The sequence below is a fragment of the Budorcas taxicolor genome, chromosome 1, assembly GCF_023091745.1.
Source record: "Budorcas taxicolor isolate Tak-1 chromosome 1, Takin1.1, whole genome shotgun sequence".
Lineage (NCBI taxonomy): Eukaryota > Metazoa > Chordata > Mammalia > Artiodactyla > Bovidae > Budorcas > Budorcas taxicolor.
This window is the reverse complement of record NC_068910.1, coordinates 43,460,986-43,473,914: the sequence shown is the minus strand read 5'-3', so window position 1 is coordinate 43,473,914 and position 12,929 is coordinate 43,460,986. Positions and strand designations below refer to the sequence as shown.

The 12,929-nt window shown below is 35.6% G+C and overlaps 1 protein-coding gene across 10 annotated transcripts in view; it reads right to left on the bottom strand.

Moving 5' to 3' along the window:
* Nucleotides 1-12,929, bottom strand: part of SETD5 (SET domain containing 5) — an 80,001-nt gene that overhangs the window by 8,841 nt on the left and 58,231 nt on the right. For 6 of the 10 annotated variants that reach the window (XM_052635502.1, XM_052635527.1, XM_052635544.1 and 3 more), the window contains 3 exons: nucleotides 11,094-11,223; nucleotides 3,935-4,179; nucleotides 960-1,016 (listed from right to left, as the gene is read on the bottom strand). In XM_052635502.1, the coding sequence (XP_052491462.1) occupies nucleotides 960-1,016; nucleotides 3,935-4,179; nucleotides 11,094-11,223 (432 nt within the window). The remainder of the gene's footprint in view (nucleotides 1-959; nucleotides 1,017-3,934; nucleotides 4,180-11,093; nucleotides 11,224-12,929) is intronic. The other 4 variants (XM_052635536.1, XM_052635560.1, XM_052635553.1 and 1 more) reach the window with 1 other exon arrangement.

Below are 12,929 nucleotides of genomic sequence, written 5' to 3'. Positions count from 1 at the left end.
ACACTAGAATATAATCTTTAGTTCCATACTGATCTATAAAATCCTACCAATTCAGAATTTAGTCACCTGTCACTGAGTTTAGCACTAACGTTTTACTGGAAGGGTGTGGGAATAAAAGTTCTGTATTTCTAAAAGTTTATGAGCGACTGTAACTTTCTTTTCAAGAGGAGTAAGGCTCCACATGGATTCATGGAGTTATCATTGCTACCTTTGTCGAAATCTTGTAACAAGTTAAGAAACTCTAGCACTAACATGTGAATTTAACATCTCCATAGCAGTAAGATTTGATATTCTAAGAGATACCATCTGTACAGCAACCATTTCCTCAACCACTGTAGAATGGACGCCTGAGTTACAGAAGCCATGGGATGATTTAAGCTGAGAGTTATGACTCTGCCTTTCTAAAGAAGATGCTTAATATATCAACCAAAGCTCAAAACATCCAGTTAAACAGAGCTGTCAGATTAACTCTGGAATAAAGCATAAATCACTGCCTAACTTTTTCAATATAAGCTGCTCCTTCATCAAGCCCAAGATAATAAATATCAAAAGACAGCGCCTACCAACTGTTGATTTAACCTTCCTTGCTTAACAAACACACTTTGTTAGACTTTAACAAGGTTCCCACATTTTCAGCTCCTTTAAACTTGACTTCTAGATTCTATTCTACTTTAGAAGAACTCTTCAGCCATACCCACCGCCCTCCCCTCAAAAACAAAAACGAACCCCACCACACACACACACACACCTACTTCATTTTCCTCCATCTACATTGAGAATTCTGAGTAACCACAGTCACACATGGGAAGATTCATTCACCTTACAGTGACCAATCGGCCACCCTCCAGCCCATCACCCCATTCACTCGGATCCCCCAAGCCCTCCCCACACACGCAGGAACACACTCGTGCCCACTCACTCACAGCCTCCAAGTGTGATTGAGATGGTGTGATAACTACCTCGGGTGACAGGGACTCGGGCCTATTCGCAGGGGAACTCTCAGGGGAGGATATGTTCTAGAGGAGGGAAAAGCATCTTGTTATTCATCTACTCAAAGAAGCAAAACAAAACAAACAAAAAATAAAGCAAAAGCAAGCATAGATGGTTAGCCACAAATTTGGGGGGGTGGGGTGGGGGTGGGGCAGGGAGAGGGATAAGAATGCACAAGGGAAATGTTTAAATGCAGAATCATCTCAATGGACAGAATGACTTGTTAAAATGCTTCCTAGTGTCTCTGAAAGCATTTAAGGATAAACTGGTTATGTTTCATGCTATAAGTAAACATCTGAAGCGGATAACAAGAGTTAAATTGGTGAGATTTTATACTGTTACATTATGTCTTTCTATGTTAGATGAGATTTTAGTAACCTGTAGTATTTGTTATTGATAGGCATCCTATCACTCATCCCTCATGCTTCAGGGCACCTTTCCTCTTTATCCCACTCCCTCTTCTGAACGTCACATTTTCTCATTCCCTTGTGTGACTCAGGCCTGCCATATTTACCCAGGGGAATTGCTTAGCATGCAGGGGGGTGCCAGGGCTAGGGAGATGGCCAGTTCCTCTTGAATGACAGTTGCAGGAGTTATGACTGATGGATTCTCCAGCTCACAGGCTAGATGGTTCGTAACATAATCCACTGTACTTTGAGGAACAGAGAGAAAAGGATTAAAAAAAAAAAAAAAGGCAGATGTGTACCCTTCAAGCCTCTGGTCCTGAACAAGGGCTTATCCTTAGGGTTTTTGCCTGAAGCAGCACTCCTGAGTGCAATAGTAACTGGGCAGTGAGTTTGGATAGGAAGATATGGAGGGAAAAAGCAGGGAAAGCAGGGAATGATGGTGGTAGCTGTGACAAGGAAAGAGGAGGGTTTCTAATGTTGTAGCCTCTGGATAGCTGTGGCGTGGGTGGCTGAACAATTCTGTGGTAGAGGAAATGAGGCTGCGTCAGCAGGGCTACTGGCTGTTAATAATTTCATTTGGTGGGGTGCTGTATGTATGGGATGGATAGTGGGGTATGGCTCTCAAGGCAGGAAGGGAAAGGTTATTTCAGTGGAAAGAAGGGGTTCATTAAGCTTGCCCTCCCAATGCTGCTTTACTCTTTTTTTGATGCTTCCCTCTCATGATCTTGTTTTTTTATTACATGTTGTTTCAACTCATCCGCATAGCATTTCTCAGTTTTATTCTGGAAGGTTATTTTTCCTTTTAAAAATGTTATTTCCCCAACAAACTGATCTTTACTTGTGTCATCTCTCTGCTATTTGTGTGTCACAGTCTTAGGTGAAAGTAAGGCTCCCTACTTCCCCATACTAGAATATAGGAAAGTGTATGGCAATTAAAATGGTGCTAAAGATGGCCAGGATGATGAAATCTGGTTTTTTTTTTTTTTTGAATTGATGAAACAGGCCAAATTTTCTTAGTTAAATCATGAGACTAAAATAGTGAAAACACACACTCAACTTTTTGAAGGGATGAGTTATTTAATATACTATAATATTTTCTTTCTTTCCTGGTGTTCTAACATTATGCTGAGACTATGCATCACTTAAATGATCTTTGATTAAAAAAAAAAAACTTTACGTTTGCATAGCGTTTCAGTTATCCAAAATGCTACAAGGAGTAGGGTATACACTGAGTGCAAAACCTGTCTGTTCTAGAAGGCAATTCCCCTTTCTAATTTTACTTTTAATTATAATATAATAAACTATGAAATTCTATTCCTATAATCTACTGCCTGACAGGGAGAATGTCCTCTCATGAAATTTTACCATCAAACTTCAGCTGCTAAATAAAAAGTCAACTGCAATTAGAGCTAAGTAAACTAAGGCCCATATCAGATGTTTTGCGATCTGGCTTAAAAGAATGTCACAGGGACTTTGGTAAAGGATAACTTCCCTAGAAATCAAATATGACCAGGAAGGTTTTTTATCCCCCCTCTCAGAAAAACGTTTGCTCCAAAAGTAGTTTAGGCATAGAATATAGCTTCCTCTTATTTTCAAGGTTGCTAGTTACCTTTCTGAGTTAGCTATTTAAAGGTTCAGGTCTTTTTAATTCCCGTCCTCTTTTAAAAACTGAATAGGTAGGATGACACTGATTAGAACATTCACCTTTATCAAACAAGACATCTGGAGAAGTACAAGCTGTGTTTAGTCATCAAAACAAATTTTTCTGAGAAGGAACAGTGTCTGTTTAATTAGAAGTCAAAGCAACATGCAGTAGATTTTTTTTTTAACGCACCCACGTGGATTCTATTCCATAAACCTACTATCACTCAAACTTGAACACTAACGCAATTCAGAATTAACTTTTTGAAACAGGTGACCAGAGAGTGAGCAATAAATCTGGTTTTTATAAATGCATGTTGCTAGCTTCTTTCTACTTCTCATTTCTAACACATTATTACAAGAAGGGAAAGTAACCTGGAAATGAAAATCCTAACTTGCCATAAACCATACCTCAATGCTTTCCAAATCTGTTTACTGAGGCCACACAGAGAATGCAAAATAGCAAAGACACTTCACTGACTTAAAGGCCAAGAAATGGAGGCACAACCAATCACTGTAATCTGCACTCTCAGGCTGGTGTCATTTTAATGGTTACTAGGAAACTAGAGGCCAATTTTAACCAAGGCATACAGTAAAGATAAAGATGAAGGTCTAGCAAGACTACCACCTAAAGGTATGGAGGTTGATGAACTGCATGCAAAAGATAGATGAGTATCACCTGTGGGAGTGCTCTTCCTATTTGGGGAAGTATAGAGACTGCCAAGATGAGAGGCTACCAGGTAATAGGTCACAATGACCCTGAGGTTTCCCATTCTCTTGCTAAGGTGGGCAAAGAACATGGTAAAGAAACATTTGGAATGGTATTATATTTGAAATGAGGAGGTGCAAATGATGATTTTCATATTCAGAACTCCCAACAACCAAACCCAAATCACCTCAAATTGCAGAGGAGTATTGCAGCGACTAGCAGTAGTAAGAGATGTGACTGGTGAGAACATGAGGCTGTATCCATTTCGACACTCCTCTTCCGGGTGAGATGGGCCAGGTGTGGTCAGCTGGGGGCTCTTTGAGCCTGGATTGGGAGGGGGTGGTGTGACTGGAGAAAGAGGCCGCAGTAACTTGGTGACATTCTGCTCCATCAGATAGCGAGACTTCCATTTCTTTAATGGGCTCAACAAGTCTGTGAAATACAAAGCTTGGATGAGAGGTCTGAAATTACAGCCTAAAGGGATACTCGTAGTGAAGCCATTAATCTCTAGCCCACAATGGCTCCTAACTCCACCTTCGCCTCATTCCACTGTTATCTCCTGCAATCAAACCAAAAGCCCAAAGGTTCTTTAATTGCCACACTTAAAAGTGATTCTCAAAACTCTCTAACCTCCCAAAAACTCATCAGATGAATCTGACACTTTAAATAACTAATCCCTGGAGATAATTTAATCTCTTGTAGTAGAAAACATGAATTTATATTTTTTCACATTCTAAAAAAACCCTCAAATCTGTGTCTCTGTTAAAATCACTCTCTGTTGAATTGTTGGTTCACCAACTCAGTTTCAAGCTTTTATATATTTTTCTGTTCTTTAGCAGCTCTTTACATAATATTCTGCTTCAGCAAGAGGGAGTTACATGATTACCTGATCCTTACTGAGTACTTAGTTTTAGAGTGCTTCAAAGTGTGAAATCATTTCTACATAAACCTCATTTTCAAAAACTAGGCTGGTACTCTTTTTCTGATTGGAATATCCTACTTTCTCTGGTGGACTTCTTAGTTCCACTTTGAAAGAAAGTTAACATGCTTTAAATTTTAGTGACTACTCAAGGCAATGCACGTATCTCACTTTCTCAAAGGAAAAATCTATTTTTATTCGTTTAATCTATTTATTTAGTAACTCTTAAATGGAAACCACTGAACTAGGTATGTGCGGGAAAATGGTTATCATATACTTTAAAAATATATTCTATTTTAAAAGGGTTTATGAAAGCATAAGAAAAAGAAAACATACATAAAAGATGTTTAATATAAATTTAAGAACCTCAACAGAGGTGGTCATACTACTATGCATAAGGAAAAAAAAAATTATGCTTTTAAGGGCTTATTACATACCAGGCATTATTCTATGTGCTTCATGTGAATTAGCAGGTTTAACCTGAATAACTCTATAAATCTAGTACTAGTATTATCATTCCTATTTTAAAGGAGTAGACAATCTGGTTCCCATCTACATTCTTAATCATTAGGTTAAATGATTAGGTTTCCTCCCAAGCCATTGAGGAAAAGTTTTGGGACAGCAGCACGGCTATGCTTCAAAACAATTCCCCTGGTAGCAATGGTTAGCATGAAAATGAACACTGGGAAACTATTTGGAGTTAATGGAGTAGTTACACAGAAAGAGTTATGAAGCACTAAACTAGCACAGTAGGGGGAGAAACAGAGAAAAAATAAAAGCAAAAAATACTGGAGATACATATTTTTCCTTTCAGATATCTAAAAAATTAAAAATTTTCCTAGATTAGAAGTATATTTGTAATTTCCTTCTGTTCCAGATACTGTTTTTCTTTTCTCCTTTTGAAAAGTGCCTAGGTATAAACAAAACAAACATGTGATTCATAACTTACATTTAGGTTTATATATTTCAAGAGTCTTCAACAGCGAAATCTTTTAGAAGACCACTATACTGCTAGGTCCAACACTGTAACTACTAAAAGCAATTATGTAAGTTACAAAGCTCATTGTAGAAAAGTTATGAAGTTCAGAAGAACTCTCCCATCTCCAAATCAACTTATAGGTTACTCATTTAAAATATATTTTTTGAGTATTTATTATAATATATTTAACGAAAAAGACCTAGTACTCGTCCTTATGAAGTTTACAGGCCAGTGGTAATGTGCCTACTTTTTTCTATGAACAACACTATATTTACAAAATTTTCTTTTAAAGTTTCATTTTTCTTCTTTTTGCCATACACAGTTATCAAATCTCTTGGTTAAATCTATCTATCTTTTATTGTTTTGTACCTTTACTTATGTAATTCATAAGTAAAAGATATATAAACAAACATCCACATATTGAAACACATACTTAACTTGAAATCATATTCACAAATTAATGCACTGCTAATGTCCTGGGGTATTTTCATCCCAATCTCTTTCTTGACATGGCCTTACTGATTCTTTGTCTAAATCACACTGAATAAATAACCTGCTATCTTCACTCATAATAAAAATCTTTCCATTACAATGACAAAAATGTTAACAATTATATTTTAATTTTATTAAGTCTTTTTTGGCTATACAAAGTTTATATTTGTATTTATTTAGTCAAACGTATCAACTATTTCCTTTATTTTCTGCCTCAGACATGTCTTTGGTTACCCCACCCCAAGACTATAAAAATGACCTATTTTCCCATTATCTCCATATTTAATTTTCAAATTTAACTCAGAATGTTCTAACCTTTTCACAGGGCAAATGGCTAGCATATTCTTCCAAATTATTTTGTAATTATAGAATATTTCTATACTGATTTGAAATATGACATTTATCCTACTAGATACTGAGTTTAGTTCTGAATGTTATTCTGTACACTTTTAGTAAAACTGTTTGGACAATTCCAGTTATTCTATTCTAGCTCTCCAAATTATTTTGCCTATTCTAGCATACTTTCCATGTCAATGAACTGTAGAAATCATTTGTCAACTATGCTGATACTTCCCCTTCCCAAGGCTGACTGGAGCTGTATTAAATTCATGAGTAATCTGTGGAGAATTCTCACTGAGCACTGTGGCATGATCTTTTACCTACTTATGCCTTCATTCATATACCTCTTCATCATCATTATTAATATCTGGGCAGCCTATGGGGTTGAACCCAGGCCCTCGATGGTGAGAGCGTGGAGTCCTAACCACTGGATCACCGGAGAATCCCTTATATTATACTTCTTCACTACAGGTTTGCTGCATTTCTAAAGTAGGTTTATTCTCCAGTGTTCTGTATTTTCCGTCAATACTGTGAATTAGATGTATTTCTCCCTATATATTAGTTAAATGTGATTGCTAACATGTAAGAAAATCATTCAGTTATGTTACATATTTTTGTATCTAGCTACCCTATTGACCTCTACCAGTTTTTCAGTTAATTCTTTTGGCTTTTCTAAGGAGGTAAGCATATTATTTGCATACAATGATAACCTATACATCCTCTTTACCAAAACTTTATATCATTGTTTTTTAGTTTTTTTTTTTTGATAATCAGTTTGGACAACAATTGTAAATGTTGTTAAATAAGAATGGTAATACTGGGATAATCTTATAACCCATTTAAAAGGTTTAATATATTTTTCAACATGAAGTATATCTGGCAACTGTTTTCAGATAGATGTAAAATAAGAAAATCATTCAGTATGTTATTTATCATTAAAATCACATTTACTATGCTATTACTCCCCCCTCCTCCATTTGGTTGGCTAATAAATTATTATATGAATAAAATTTCAAGTATTGAATCTCCTTTACATTCCATGGAAAATTTTTATTTGGTCATAATAATAGTATTCTTACAGATTCAAGATTCAGATGACTGAAATCTAATTCAAAAGTAGTACTGTACTGTTTTTAGGAGGTTAATTTGATAAAATAAATCAACAGTAAAAATTTTAATGCTACTGTATAGTATTTCATCAAAAGTATAGGCAATAGAAGGTAAACCACAAATTCTACCATTTCTTTATTCACTGAAACCCAGGTCACCTTTATTCTGTATTACCGGCAATTATTAATCATTTCATGACTAAGACTGTGCGAGAGTCCACAGTTTACTTCTACTTTTAGTCCACACCTACTTCTGTACAATAAGTACTAGAAAAATTACAACTAGGTTTTTAAAAATGTATATGATAAATCTTCTCAAATTTCTAGTACAGATATTATTTCCCTGTCATTTTTGCAAATCCTTTCTCCCAGTATTTTTGTCCTCTATCAGTTCAGAGAGCTAAGATATAGAAACTTTAATTAAAAAAAGAAAACAAAGCCAAACAGTGATTGTACACAGAATTTACTATGGCAAAGATCTAATTCTTTCCCATCTCCCACGTAAGTAAAAATTATAATTTACAAAATCTTTCACTTACATAAAGCCTGTATCTGGCTATTCTGTTCCATATATATATCCATTATTGAATCTGTACTAATTTAATTACCAATTTACAGCATCATATTAGAAGCTAGTTTTATACTACTAGGTACTTCTTGGTCATTACTTTTTTAATTTTTCTTAGTTACTTTCATGTTTATTTTTTATGATAAACTTCCAAGACCATTTAATCAGACCCCCAAACAAACTAGCTTGATGGAAACTGTATGAAGAAAAAAAACCCACTCATTATATTTCCTCTTTCCATTAAGGATTATGGAAGAAAGTGAAAGTGAAGTTGCTCAGTTGTGTCCGACTCTTTGCGACCCCATGGACTGTAGCCTATCAGGCTCCTCCGTCTATGGGATTTTCCAGGCAAGAGTGCTGGAGTGGGGTGCCATTTCCTTTTCCAAGGGATCTTCCCGACCCAGGAATCGAACCCGGTTCTCCTGCATTGCAGGCAGACGCTTTAGCATCTGAGCCACCAGGGAAGCCCTGGAATGGAATATGGAAGTTCCCTTTACTTCCTCAGGACTTAAAAAATATTCCTCAGTAATGCTTTGTTCTACATGTCTCCATCATTATTCCTAGGCTATTCCTAGGCAGTTTCTTCATTTTGTTGAGCTCAGCAATGCAAATTTTTCATTTATTTTCTTGGTACATAAATGCTATTAATTTTCACATATCTAGCAGTTTATTTTTTTCAAAATAATAAATATATTTAGACTCCTAGGTATATATCCACATCATTTAGAAATAATGAACATTATACTTGCCCTTGTCTACAGAGTTAATACTGTTTATTTCTACACAACTTTAGCTTTAAGGAACTTAATGTATTCTAGTATATGATTAATTTCTGTAAATTTTCCATAAATTTTCAACAAGAAATGTGTGTATAATAATGAGGGTATGATACTGCACTTTATGTACATTAATCTCATATTAGCTCTACAAGGCAGATATTACTACACCTGTTTCACAGATGAGCCTCAGAGGTATTTTATAACTTGCCTGACTTAGTGAAGGGTGTGTGTGTGTTAGTCACTCAGTCATGTCCAACTCTACAACCTCAAGGACTGTAGCCCACTAGGCTTCTCTGTCCATGGGATTATCCAAGCAAGAATACGGGAGTGGATCGCCGTTCCCTTTTCCAGAGGATCTTCCCGACCCAGGGATAGAACCCTGGTCTCCTGCATTGCAGGCAGTTCTTTACCATCTGAGCTACAGGGAAGTCAGCACTAGTAAAGGGTAGAGATGATCTTTAAATTCAGGTCTGTTGGATTCTTTCCACTGTATCAATCTATCTCCCTTTCTTGATTAATATCTCCTTGGTCTTTCTGAGATGAGAAAAACAAAATAAAAAAACCCCAAACCAAAGAAACCAAAGCAACAAATAAAAATAACTCCTCAGGATTTACATTAGTAGCAACATACCAAGATGCTCATTTGAGTACTGCTTGGTTTCAATTAAATATTTTCCAGTTTATGTTGTTGCTTAAAGGCAAGGTGTATGATTTGAATCTTTCTCGATGCTAGAAACAAGAGAACTTTAATAAAGGTTGGTGACTAACAGTCTTAACTCCATTCTAACTAGGGCACATAATAATGAAGGCAATTTCCTTCCTTATGAATCTTTGCCAGTCAAGACATGAACTGCTAACACAGCCTCCCTTTCCCAATCTCAAATACTAACATACACAACACACAGACTACATATGCATATGTATGTGTTCTACACATAAGATTCCAATTGTTATAGTCTCACTGTATTGTAAAAGCTGCCAATAAATTGATAAAATTGATGAAAATCTGTTACCAGCATTTCTTTATATTAACCTGGTTCAAGTAAATCTTCCTAATCACTAGTGAAGAGAATAAAGTATTTTAAATATATGGTATCATTTATCTTCCAGATGTTCTACACTGAGATTTTATTATATTGAGGTTATATATGTGATAACTTATAAGGTATAATCCAGTCTAGGGATAGAAAAATAAACTAAATCAATAACTTGAAAAAACCTATTTTTAGCAGCCTATTTTTTCCAAATATAATCTTACACAAAGTTTTAGTATAAATCAGATATTACTAGTACAAATCTCTTTATTTAATTCAAGTTCATATTTACTTAGGCAATGAACAAGAGGTTTCTATGAAAATTTGAAATATTACTATGTTAGATACAGACTTGCATGACTTTTAGCACTGTATTTATTTTGGTATTTTGTTTTGATTGCATAATATTCACAAAATTGATTTAGAGATAAAGAAACAGAAATCACACAGAACTTTTCAATTAAAATAATATTGGCCAAGAGAAACTTGGTAATAAGAATATCCCCAAATAAGTTGGTATCAAGTTCATGCACCTGTGCTTTCAACTACAATCAAGACCCCTGCAAGAGTTACAGCAAAACCAACGGACCAGATGACTTTTCATGACCCTCCAGTTTAAAAATTCATGAGTACTTTAAATTGGATTCAAGGTCATGTCTTTTAAAAAAATTTACACTAATTGTGCAAGCTCTTTTGAAAACAACCAATTCATAATAATTTCTCATTTACTTTACTCACCCCGTTCCCCTTCAACAAGTCCCACCCCACTCAATCACCTACATTTTTGATTCTTTCTCGAAGAGTGCCCCACATCTTTTTTTATTTCCCCTCTTATAAATATGGATATAGAGCTCCTAAACTTACTACTTTAAATATATCTAACCTTTTTAAAAACCATTTCTGCTGTTATCTGTACACTGTCTAGTTCCTTCTTTGCCGTCCTGGGAATACTGATCCCTGACTTGAGATCTCTCTCTTCCTCTGTAAAGACAGACGTAAAGTAACTATTTAGAGAACAATGCTGGTTTTTTTTTTGGTATCATACTTTTTAAAGTATTCAGTGAAATTTTTAATGTAGACCCAAAGTAATCATTGCTCATGTATTCAGAAAGGTTTGCCATACGTACCTGCGTTGTCTTTGCAGATACTAGAAGAATTACTGTTCTCATTACTTTGGTATAGGTGCTGAGTTCTAGTCTCTTGGGGTACAGATGATGTTTGGGTCATTCCTTCTTCCAAGGCTTGCTTTATCCAGCGCTATAATGGGAAAAGAACCAGGGAATTATCAACAATCATTTAAAACTATTTGGCTACTTATTTTAAATGCATCAACTGCGTCACTATATATCAACTGGCGACAGATATTAATACAACACATTCATTTAGGTCCACAGTCAAAAGTATTTTTTGTCTTGTGTTTCAGCATTTTAGGATATTGCCCCATCAATTCCTTCTATGGAGCATAACTGAGAAAGCCTGGATTACACATAATGAAGTCCCACTTAAAAAAAACCAAACAATAAAAATGATTAATATTTAACTTTTCATACTGCTTAGAATGGAATAAATGGGAAAAGAGAAGGAAGAAATCTTAGCGTTCATATAAGAGACTCCGATCACACAGAATAAAGCTAGCACATAAAGTAAGTGTGTAAAAAGAAGATAGATCTCTTAAGAGTTGTCTGTCCTGTGCTGGGGATATCTGAAGAAACAACAGAAAAGTTTCACAGGAAAACTCTGGATGAGAATAAATAGCTCTTTACTACAAGTGCCAAAATGCTTCCAAAAAGACTACTCTCAATATCCTATGAGTTTTCCCTCCTTGTTAAGTAGTTTGGTTAAATTATGGATGAATAATACAAATCATTACCAGAATCCTTCTGCAGAAATCAAGGGAAAAAAGTCAAAAAGAGCTCTCTAATCAGTCACTTTTTTTTGTAATGAATATTGGAACCTAAAATGATGGAAACAAACTTTGTTTAGAAAGGAAGCCTACAGAGATAAGGATAGTAAGATTACTCAACCTGTGGAAGAGAGAAAATTTCTTACCTCTAATTATGTTCTCTTAAGATACACTCACACAGTTGTAGGTTGCTCACCACTCTGTGGCTCTCCTGCCCTGACACAAGACAGATCGAATTTTGATAAACATCAATTTCTGAGTCAGACCATATCCCAAATAGGAAGAGTAAAGGTGATTGTAACTTACACCTTTAGAGAACCAGTATTACAGGTAAGTAAATATTCTCTTTACCAAAGATAGCAATTCTAATAGGAACTTAGGAAATAATGTGAGGAAGCCAAGAAAACATTTACATCATGTAAATGGCATTGTGGTCTGCCAAATAAAAGCAAAAGTATAAACATGAAGAGATAGAGAGTGAATATCTAAAAGAGAGGTAACATCAACTGAATCACATCATATTAGGATTTGATCAAGTCTCTGAAGCCAAAATAAGACCAAGAATGAACTTACTCTCCTACATACAGAATACTGATGTGAAGACGAACTGTCAGAACTGTAACTCCCTACATAGAAGAGACCTCAGAGGTCACCTTGTCCAAACTATTTCTTGTATAGATGGGGAAAAATTAGGCTCAGGAGACCAAAAATTAGGGAAAATTCTTTGTTATATAGATACCTTACTATAAGTTTTCCTTATCAGAGCAGATGACAGGACTCATTTGGGGTCACTGTGCTTTTCTCCAAGGCAAGTTAATTTCATGTATTTCCAGTGTCAAACAGGTGCACCCATAAAATAATTCTCTGCATCTTATGACTACAAAAAGGAAAATTAAAACCAAGACAGGGGCATTCTAAGGAATACGATGCTGCTCTGGTTAGCTTATGGTCGAACCCAGCAACTTGATCAACTCTTTCCTCCTGGCCCTACTGTCTGTCTACACAGTATTTTAGGGCCCATAAAGAAGGAATACCAACAGTTATTTGTATCTAACAAGTT